Source organism: Capsicum annuum, chromosome 8 (genome assembly GCF_002878395.1).
Source record: "Capsicum annuum cultivar UCD-10X-F1 chromosome 8, UCD10Xv1.1, whole genome shotgun sequence".
NCBI classification, from domain to species: domain Eukaryota; kingdom Viridiplantae; phylum Streptophyta; class Magnoliopsida; order Solanales; family Solanaceae; genus Capsicum; species Capsicum annuum.
This window is the reverse complement of record NC_061118.1, coordinates 4,851,460-4,863,240: the sequence shown is the minus strand read 5'-3', so window position 1 is coordinate 4,863,240 and position 11,781 is coordinate 4,851,460. Positions and strand designations below refer to the sequence as shown.

At 34.3% G+C, this 11,781-nt stretch overlaps 1 protein-coding gene across 1 annotated transcript; it reads left to right on the top strand.

Moving 5' to 3' along the window:
• Window positions 1–6,511: 6,511 nt before the first annotated feature.
• LOC107856658 (loganic acid O-methyltransferase-like) lies at window positions 6,512–8,052 on the top strand. The gene is made up of 3 exons (XM_047394306.1): window positions 6,512–6,580; window positions 7,036–7,674; window positions 7,765–8,052. The coding sequence occupies exons 1-3, from the start codon at window positions 6,512–6,514 to the stop codon at window positions 8,050–8,052; spliced, it is 996 nt and encodes a 331-aa protein (XP_047250262.1).
• Window positions 8,053–11,781: the final 3,729 nt, after the last annotated feature.

Genomic DNA, 11,781 nt, shown 5'->3' with positions numbered 1-11,781 from the left:
AATAAAAATAAAAATAAAAATAAAAATAAAAATAAAAATAAAAATAAAAATAAAAATAAAAATAAAATAAAAATAGAAATTAAAAAACTAAAAATAAAATAAAAATGATTAAAATATTTTCGAGAAATGATAAAATTACGTGTCTACATCATGCCCTCTTTGGATGTAAACACATGGTGTTTTCATATAAAGCAGTAAACAACGAGATAGAATTTTGTTCTGACCTTTATTCAAAAGCACGGAGCACGAGGAAGGAGGGACACCAGGTCTTGACTTAGGACATCCTACCTACCCAAGTTATGAGGGAATCGAGTGACAGTTATCTCAAAGGATTGGAAAGAAATGGACTATGCCGAGTTGGAGAGTCGAGTGAGGTCCCATCGAGGTTCCGGTCCGCGGCTCTATTATTACATCAAAAATAAAAATTACAAGTTAAAAACATAAAGGAAATTACAAAATCCTATCTACGCAGCTTCTGTTGGATTCTTGACTTGAGTTTCATCACCCTATTCTTCAGGCGGGCTCCTGATTTGAAATTTCTTCAACTTGTTGCTTGGTTTTCAATTTCATCACCCTGTTCTCCAGGCAGGCTCCTGACTTGCTATTTTCAATCTGTTGACTTTTATTTTCTTCACTTTGTTACTTGACTTTCAACTTCTTCACCTTGTTGCTTGACTTTCAATTTCTTCACCTTGCATCTTGATTTTCCATTTATTCGCCCTGTGCTACGGGCGGGCTCCTTAAATCACATCAAAACTAGAAAGAAAATTATCCCAAACAAAGATTATTATAAAGAGATTTCATATGCCAGGAAAGTGAAGTTCCAACACAAGAATTAAATTTTCCCCAGTTTATCATCAAAGGACTTTTGCGAAAGTCACATCATTATAGAAATCAAGGAGAATGACTCGACTATAAGGTGCGTCTAATAGGAATCAAAGGAATTGACTCGACTAAAAGGTACGTCTTCTAGGGGTCAAGGAGAACGACTCGACTAAAAGGTACGTCTTATAGGAATCAAGGATGATGACTCGACTAAAAGGTAAGTCTTACTAGGAATCAAGGGAGATGACTCGACTAAAAGGTACGTCTTATAGGAATCAACAAGAATGACTCAACTAAAAGGTATGTCTTATAGGAATCAAAGGATATGACTCGACTAAAAGGTACGTCTTATACGAATCAAAGAGAATGACTCGACTAAAAGGTACGTCTTCTAGGGGCCAAAGGGAATGACTCGACTAAAAGGTACGTCTTATAGGAATCAAAGGGAATGACTCAACTAAAAGTACGTCTTATAGGAATCAAAGAGAATGATTCGACTAAAAGGTACATCTTATAGGAATCAAAGGAAATGACTCGACTAAAAGGTATGACTTATAGGAATCAAAGGGAATGACTCGACTAAAAGGTACGTCTTCTAGGGGTCAAAGGGAATGACTCGACTAAAAGATACGTCTTATAGGAATCAAAGGGAATGACTCGACTAAAAGGTACGTCTTATAGAAATCAAAGGAGATGACTCAACTAAAAAGGTACGTCTTATAGGAATCAAAGGGAATGACTCGACTAAAAGGTACGTCTTTTAGGGGTCAAAGGGAATGACTCGACTAAAAGCTACTCCTTATAGGAGTCAAGGGGTATGACTCGACTAAAAGGTACGTCTTATAGGTATCAAAGGAGATGACTCGACTAAAAGGTATGTCTTATAGGAATCAAAGGGAATGACTCGACTAAAAGGTACATCTTCTAGAAGTGAAGGTTCAATTTAAGAAGTGTATCATCCTGCAAATGAAAACTGAAATCCCTAGACAAGAAAGTGTGTCTCCGAGAGATATAAGATGATGAATTTTTACCATGATTTAATTATCAAACCTTTGCAGCAATATTTCTTTATGCATTTGTAAAAGTGAGAAATTACGGGCCTTGATCTTTAGGCTTTGAAATCATTGATTTGAAGGTAACATGTGTTCCTGTTTTATGCAAATAAAGGTTGTGAGTTTAAAAACATGGTGGCTGGTTTGTGGTTTTGACTTTCATGGCAAATGCTCTTGTCGTCATCACATTTAATATTGCTTCCAACCATTAGCCTGTATCATTGACTTGTTATTTCATTGACCAAACTCAGATTATTAAGAGTGACTAAGACAAACACAACATCTCTACTTTGCCATGCTTCTCAGATAGACCCCTTAGAACCTTGGTATTTCATGAGTTCCCAGACTTATTTGTTGACAAAACTTTCTTCTTGCCTCATTTTGGGTCACAATCATGTCTCTTTCATGCGTTGGCCTTTCTGCCTTACTTTGTACAATTGAAGAAGCTGGTAGCCAGTTTTGAAATCTTTTCTCACTTGTTTTGACATAGACTTGACTCAAAGACAAGAGAAAAATGAAAATAATTTTATTTGGATAACTGACTCAAGAAAAATAAAAATATAACTATAGAAAAGAAAGAAATGATAATGAATGTCCCCATTGAAAAAGATAAAAGAAAAGTTTATCTGAAAATGACAGTCAACTCTAATGATTATGACATGCATATAGGATTAAACTGCCTGATCTTTCCATCCAAAACTCTCACAAATTGTTATTGAGTTAATGACCCTGAAAGTGAGTTGCTTTCTTGGGCTAATTGTATTCGGAGACCTCATTCGGCTAGTGGCGCCTTGAAGGGTTTTTGCCAACAAGCCTCTCTCATTTCCTTTTATCACCTGATCATTGCCTTATAGTATCCGAGATGGTTTTTTACTAATAAGATTCTTATTTTCATTTTTTTCAACTCACAGTCATCTTACAGTGCCCGTGAGGGTTTTCACCGATACGACTCTCTCATTTTTATTTATCTCAACTCACCGTCGTCTTACAGTTCCCGTGAGGGTCTTCACCAATAAGACTCTCTCATTTTCATTTCTCTCCTGATTCCTTATCCTGAGGGAGACAAGTAGTTCCCAAAATGCGTTATCCACATCCATTGCATGCTTAGCCTGAGCATTCTCAAAGATTGATCTGAAGGTCTTTCTTAGGTTATAACTTGGCTTTTGGATAGGGTTAGAAAGAAAGATGGCATGGGGACCAAACGACACTTGAAGTGGGGTGGGACTTACAACTTTTGGAATCGACTCAAACAATGAGGATCAACTCATGCCCCAGTTTTTTTTTGACTGGGTAATACTAAATTTTATTTGGTTAGACCGAGCCCTGAGTAGGGCAGCCTATGTATCTCACCCCCAAAAAAGGAGAATCAGGTCACACGTAGTTTTGGCAGCTTGTTCTTTTGCTTGATTCTGATTTTTTTTTCTTTTGTTGACTTTTTTTCTCTTTGGGACTTTTCTGACTTTATTTTTCTCGACACTCTTCTTTTTCTCTTTTCTTTTTTGAAACTTTTCTGACTCTACTATTTTTCTCGATACCTTTTCTTTTGAGCTTTGTTGACTCTATATTGATTCCAAAAGAGGTGTATGAAAGAAAATAAAACAAGTCTCAAATGGGATAAACAAAGGATGACACAATGTTTGGATAACAGAATGAAATGCCTTCGTCATATCAATCTTTGAAAATGCAAGTACATAACATGTAATTTGAAATTTGTAGATGAAGAGCATATACGACATCTTTTACAACATTAACTTTGACTGAGTCTGTGCGTCACTACTTCTTTTGCGCTTTTCTAGTATACAACTCCACTTTTGTTGTACATTTCTTATATTGAATGACTCGTGATTTTGTGGAGATGATTTTCTTTCTGTTCCTCTTGATATAGGATCACGCATCCACTGTTTGACCTAATTGAGGCATGCCTTACAATTGATGACCAAGTTATTCTGGTGATTCTCAAAACAATTGCCTTAATTTTGAAAGAAGGTTTCAACATGGTCACCAAATGTCTTAACACGCTACCTATTTCTCACATGCTTTTTCTAACCTTGGCCCTCTGATTCAAAGTTCATGCTCAAATTGAATTTTAAGATCTAGCAAAGAATTCCGCCAGCATGTCATATCACTAAAGCCAACATGAAATGTACTATGTAAAGAAAACAAACAAATAACATATATTTAAACACAAAGGAAAAAAGGATACTCTATTTAGTTGAAATAAAAGATAGAAAAGGTTTGACCATAAACGACAAAAGGACACTCTACTGTTTACGGCACTGTTCATGTCACTGTTCACGATACTATTTCTCTCTCTATTTTTTTCTCTCTCGCAAGATTCTCTCATCTCCCTCGATTTTTTTTGTTCTTCTTGTGAGGAAGATGATTTGGTGATTGTTGTTATTGTGAAGAAGATGATGATGAAAGAATGAGTCTCCCCTTTTTTCCTTTTAGAATTTTCCTTTTATATTTTTTATTTGGTTTTTCTTTTTCTTTATTTAGTATCCTATGTGGAAGCATATAATTGGTGGCTTATATGTGGAAGCATATAATTAGTGGCTTATGAGAATAAGTGTGTGACATGTGGAAAAGTTAGTGTGGCATGTGAAAAGATGAGGGTGGCGTGTGGAAAAATGAGTAGGGCGTGTGCCTGTTGCATGTATCCAATGAAAAATGGAAAGTGAGATGTTGAGGTGGCATAGTGAGGTGATAAAGATGCTACGTATTTAATTATTTTCAATTCTTTTATTTTAGGATAAATTATCAATTAAACAAAAGTATGGTAAGGTGAATAAAATAAAAATAAAAATAAAAATAAAAATTAAAAAAATAAAAATAAAATAAAAATGATTAAAATATTTTCGGGAAAGAACAAAATTACGTGTCTACATATACATATATATAGTCAACTTGTAAAACGAGAATGAATATTTATAATATATATATATATATATATATATATATATATATTATCATCTCAAAATATTATCATCCATTTTGATAATATTGTTTTTGAGGAATAAATTTTAAACATAAATAGTTTCAAACCAATTATTTTTCCTCAAATCCAACAATTATTATATTAGTAGTATCAAAAGACAGATAACATAAGGAATTACTAATCTTTAAATTCCCTTTAAATTTAGAGAAAATGGTCTATTACCCCCCCCCCCCCCCGCCCCCTAACCTTTAGTCGAAATCTCAATTACACACTCAACCTTTAAAGGTGACCCATTACCACCCTAAACTTATTTTTACCGAATTTATTACCCCCCCCCCCCCCCCAAGCTGCTGACGTATTAACGGACGTGACTACACCGCCCATGAGCGCGTCAGTTGAGTCCATTTCACTTAAAATTCTTTATTTTTTGATTGTAACGTTATTATTTTTAATAATATAATAAATATTTTAATTATTACTTTTTCTTAATGAATTATAATTGCCACATCATGTCTTCTTCTTCTTCTTCTTCTTCTTCTCTTTTTCAAAACAAAAATTTAAGAACTCATTAAATGGAGTTCTTCATCTTTCTCATCTCCAAATTCTCATTAATGGTGTTTTTTGATAATTTAAAAAATGTTATTACCGAAACCAAGAAACACTTGAACTAAGGAAACAATAAGATTTCTCCGATTAATGAATTCTTGAATGAGGAATATGAGGAACTCCGATTCAAAAGACTTGCAAAAATTCAAGAACTTCGATTTTCTGTCTCTTTGCTCAAGATCGCCATTAATGGCGAATTCAAAGCTTTGAATTTCCACAGTGCCATATATAATTTCCAACACAACCCACGTATAATATTCAACCCATTTCTCTAATTTTCTCTATTTTTGCTCAAGATCTGCCGTTAATGGCGAGCTCAAAGCTTTGAATTTCCACAATGGGGAAGAATTCGCCATTAATGACGATCTTGAGCAAAAAGAGATGAAAAGCTTTGAGGAGCATTTATCTGCCATTAATGGGTTGAAGAAGAACATACGTGTGTATGTGTGAGGTACATTTACACACTCATTAATCCGCCATTTCTTTTCCCAAGAATTCTATTTTTGACCGAAGAAGATGAAATTGGGTTGGAGAAGAAAATGGAAAAGGAGAAGAAAAAAGGAAATAATAATGTTAAATAATTAATTTTTTTAGAGTAAAAAAAAAAAAAGAAAAAATGACGTGGCAACGCGTGCATCACACCACATGCTCAAATGACAGGTTGTCAGTTTTCGAGGAGGTAATAATTCCACTTTAAAATAGTTCAGGGGGGGTAATAATTCCACTTTAAAAAGTTCAGGAGGGTCATAAGACCTCAGCAAAGTATACGTGTGTAGTTGGGATTTAGGATAAAGGTTGGGGGGATTTTGACCATTTTCTCTTAAATTTATAATCTTACCTTGCTTAGCAGAGTTTCGTGCTAATAACGTGTTATGAAATAACTAAGAATAAAGAAGAAGAGTAGAGAGAGAATAGATCAACTAGATTTTGATAGATCTTATCTATATAGATATTCAATATAATGTAAATACATTTATAACATATGTATTAAAGTTTAACAAATAAATCCAAGACTTTTTATTAAGTTTTTGTTTTAGGCTAATTTCCTGCTTTTATAAAGCAAAAAATTATATTAGCATTATTATCCAAAATGACTACATCTTTCCCCATGAATGGTGGTGATGGTCCTTGTAGCTTCTCCAAAAACTCCCAATTGGCGGTATATATTAATTTCTTGCATTGCTATATACTCCATTTTGCATTACTATATACTCTGAACCCTGCGCATAGTGGGAGCTTTAGAGCACCGGGCTGCCTTTTATTTGAGTTTCATACTTGAACTATTTGGTGAACTATCATCAACTGTTTATCAAAATTAAACAAACATCAATTGTCAATTGTTCACTTTTCCTAGTTAAATGATGATGATATTTAGGTAGGAAGAGTAAAGAATTGATAGTGTTGATGTGTGTGTTTTGATATACAGCTGGTTATAGTTCAGATAAGAAACTCACACGCTTGATAGTTCAGTATGAAACTAAACAAAATTGAGATTAAAGAACACATATGAGATTATAATGGATATGTAATGGATGTTACATACTAAAGTAGTTGAACTTTAATTTAATCCCCATAACAACAAAATCTATCCATCAATGTTATAATTGCATACAGAGAGAAGTGTTAGATGGTGCAAAGGGAATGGTGAGAGATCCAATTATTCAAAACCTTGACATCAAAATCATGTTATCATCTTCAAATACAATACGTATTGCAGATTTTGGATGTTCAGTTGGACCAAACACTTTCATTGCAATGCAACATGTTGTACAATCTCTAAAAGACGAGTTATTACAAGTCACAAATTCCACAAATAACATTCCAGAATTCCAAATATTCTTCAATGATCATGTTATAAATGATTTCAACACCCTCTTTCAATCACTCCCTATCGATCGATCCTACTATGCATTCGGAGTTCCAGGAACTTTCCATGGTAGATTATTTCCATCGCGATCGATACATTTTGCACATAGTTCTTGTGCTATACATTGGTTATCTAAGACTCCTAAAGAGTTGTTAGATGAAAAATCTCCAGCATGGAATACGGGTTCGATTCACTACATAGGTACATCAAATGTTGAAGTAGTGAATGCTTATGTTGCTCAATTTGAAAAAGACATGGAAATGTTGTTAAATGCAAGAGCTGAGGAGATTGTTGAAGGAGGAATGATGGTGCTTGTTACACCATTTGCAAGTTACACACGTCTCATGAATTTTTTTGGTTCTAGTCTAATGGATTTGGTGAATGAGGTAAGTAAATGTGTTCATCAACACAAAATTATTACACTAAACATGTACAAGTAATAAATGAACTTGATTTCTATTTCTGTTTTGACACAGGGAAAGTTAGACGAATCTTTAGTTGACTCATTCAATTTGCCAATGTATTTTCCTTCTCCTGAAGATATGACTAAAGTGGTGGAGAAAAATGGTTGTTTTAGTATTGAGATAATGGAGTTGACATATCCCAAATCAAAGCTTGTAGATGAGGCTGATGCAAAGACTTTAATGATAAATCTAAGGGCTGTTTTAGAAGAACTTATAATAAATCACTTTGGAAGTGAAATAGCAAAAGAAGCTTGTGCAAGGACTATTCTAAAAAGTGAAGAGATTTCGACATGGATGTAATTATGAGAAATCATGTCAATTGTTTGTTGCTTTGAAGCGTAAATGAATTTCTAGGGAGGAATCTATGGCAGAAGTTTAGTAACTAGTCGAGCATTGTCTAACTAATTTTTCTTTAAAATATTGTCATTATTATCTGCATTTCCTTTACTTCGCTAGCTATATTATTTGTTGTTTCTACTATTCCTGTGACTCTTCTTTATAGCTATTTATTGTTGCTACTGAACTTTTTTTCATTATTTTTAACCTAACTTCTTAAATGATGTATTTTCCCTTTTCTTTCATACTTTGTGATATACTATTTATTTTGCTTGAACCAAGAATCTATTAAAAACACCTCTCTGATTCCATGGGGGGACTAATGATGATAATATACTAAAATAGTCAACACACATTCATATTTGAAGCTTTTCGAAAAATTGCTCGAGCTTTAGTAAAAGTTAGTACACAATCATATTTGAAATGATTTATTTCTGAAGGATCTCTGATTAAAGGGGAGATCCTTGATTTTGTACAAACGACTTTGTCAAAGAAAATAACTGAGTATCCGGAACTCAGAGAGAAAAAAAAACGAGACTCTGATACCAAGTTGAATAAAGAGAGATTCAGAACATTACATGTAAAGGGATCGTGATTTCTTTCACGAATTAGAACAGTAGAGTATACATTGAATTCATACAAAGAAAGGGGTCATAATTGTCTTCTAATTACTAGCCTTGTAACCTAATAGATCTCTGATTAAAGGGGAGATCCCTGATTTTGTACAAACGACTTTGCTAGGAAAAAAACTGAATATTCAGAACTTAGAAAGAGAAAAAAATGAGACTTTGATATCAAGTTGAATAAAGAGAGATTCAGAACATTAAAGATAAAGAGATCGTGATTTCTTTCACTAATTGGAGCAATAGAGTGTACTTTACTTTATACAAAAAAAAAAGTAGTTCTAATTACTAGCCTAGTAACAAAGGATATCTCTGATTTATGATTAAAGGATCTCTAATTAATGGGGAGATCTCTGATTTTTGCGATGCTAAATAAGCTACGGACTAAATAAGATACATATTTTTTGAAACTAAATAAGCTACGGTTAATAAATTCCATCTCATACGATTCCGTCCCGAGCTTTCATCGTTGGCCTTGACATGAAACCACTATCTAAGCATATATTTTCAGCCTGAACTTGTGTGCTTATCCTCTTTAAATGCATAACGTGTCTGTCTCACATGAAAGATTTAGAAGATGGTTGAATTTCAATGTGTATTATTCACATATTGTTCCACTATTTATACAAGAAGGTAAACGATATTCTACCAAAAATAGAAGATGCTAATTGTAGTAAAATCCTATCAACTTAATTACAAGAATATTACAAGAGATCAAATCATTTAAATCACTTCAAAATAAGATACCTTCCTTATTCGCCCCCTCAAGATGGCAATTGATCAGAAATGCCAATTTTGCACCGAAGATTTGCAAATTGAGAACTAGGGAGATCTTTTGTAAGTACATCCGCAAGTTGATCTTTTCCAGAAATATGAGAAACACAAAGATGGCCATTTTGAACCATAGTGCGAACAAAATGATAATCAATCTTGAGATGCTTCATCCACGTATGAAACACTGGATTGGCAGCGAGATATGTGGAACCTAAATTATCGCAGTAGACAACTGGCTGCCTTGGTAATGAAATAACAATCTCACAAAGTAAGTTCTGAATCCACTGAATTTTAGCAATAGCAGAGGCAACTGAGCGGTATTCTGCTTCAGTTGATGATCTAGCTACACTCCGTTGTTTCTCTGAGCTCTAAGAGACTAGATTTTTACCAAGATATACAAGAAAGGCACTGGTGGAAGAGCGGTCATCCTTATTGCCTACACAATCTAAATCTGAGAAGGCATGAAGATCTTGCGGAGATTTACGATGGAAAAAGAGACCATAGTTCACCGTTCCAACTAAGTAGCGAACAACACGTTTGACTGCAAACCAATGATTGTCAGTCGGACGATGGGAGAATTGTGCTAGCTTGTTTACGACAATGGCTATATGTGGTCGTGTTAATGCCAAATACTGTAAACAACCTATCACAATTCTCCCATCATCCGATTGAAAATCATTGGTCTGCAGTCAAACGTGTTGTTCGCTACTTAGTTGGAACCGTGAACTATGGTCTCTTTTGCCATCGTAAGTCTCCGCTTGATCTTCATGCCTTCTCAGACGCAGATTGGGCAGGTATTAAGGATGACTGCTCTTCCACCAGTGCCTTTCTTGTATATCTTGGTAAAAATCTAGTCTCTTAGAGCTCAAAGAAACAACGGAGTGTAGCTAGATCATCGACTGAAGCAGAATATCGCTCAGTTGCCTCTGCTGTTTTGCGGAAATTTTGACTTTTTGAGAGTCGCCACTTAATTTTGAAAAGGAATTTAGAAACCTTTATAAAATACTTAGACGATTCAAAACAGGAAAATCGTTTAAGTTAGAGATTCTAAGTAAGCGGTTCCTATTAACGTTTTCGGAAGGTGTTAGGCACCTAAAACGTCCGCTAACTTGCGGTTATACGGATTGTTTGAAAACATCTTTTGACTAACTTTGAAAGAAGTTTATTTAATAAGAAAGCAATTTTAGAGATATTTGGGTGTTTATGCAAAACCAGTTTTTTAGCAACTTGACTAAGGATTTTACTAGGTTCGCAAAACACACGTAAAACAAGTAAGCAAAAAGGAAAAGGGGAAAGGGGAAAGGGGAGAAGTAGTGATTTAGGCTTTCAAGCCCAAACCGTCGACCCTGTCCTAATCTAGTTGGGTTTTCGACCTATTTCACCTGTCCTAATCTAGTTTTTGAGCATTTGGCTCAAATCTTTCTCCACTTGTATTAAATACAATTTTGGTTTTGTGGCCCGAATGAATGAATAAAGAAATAAACTGAATGGATAAAATAGACAAATGAAGGCAACAATGAATAAGTAAATAAAAAAATGAGACTTTCAAGTCTCCTTTTCCGCTTCCAAGATAGGATTTTAACCCATTTTCCTTCTTTTGACTCCTTCCGTCTATATGCCATGCGATGGATTCTCTTTCGGGCTTGACTCAATACACATAGTACGCCTCAGTGGCCTATGATGAATATGTACAAAGGGAAGAGTCCAGGACTCAAATGATTTCCATGCAAAGGAGGGAAAATAAAACATATTAGCATATAATCAAGCAAAGGAAGAAGGGGGGAAGAAAGTAAAATAAGTGAAGGAAGCCTACTAACACATGATCAATCAAAGAGAGGAAAAAATTAAAAGGAAACTAATGTGGGTTTAACTAAAAAGGGCAACGTACGGATCTTAAATAATCAACTAAGCAGGCAAATTAACAAAGGTTGGTATACGATTAAACAAAGAAGGAACGAAATATAAAGATAGCTAATACATGATTAACTAAATAACTAACTAAAGAACAACATGACAAAGACCTTAACTAGTCAGTTAGGACATTGTTTTCGAAAATGGCAAAACAGATCCAAAAAACATAAAGGCAAAGCATATGACACCTTAGGACGAATTTAGAATAGTTGTTTATGCACGTAGGGATAAGACGAGCCCTCGTTTGAGAAGACCAATTGAAAGACAATAAACAGTTTGGTGAAAGCTCTTAGTCCAAACAAAGGCTCGTTCTTGAAAAATATTTAAACTTAGACTAAGATTTTGACATAAAATTTTCTCAGAGAAATCACGCATTATACATCTA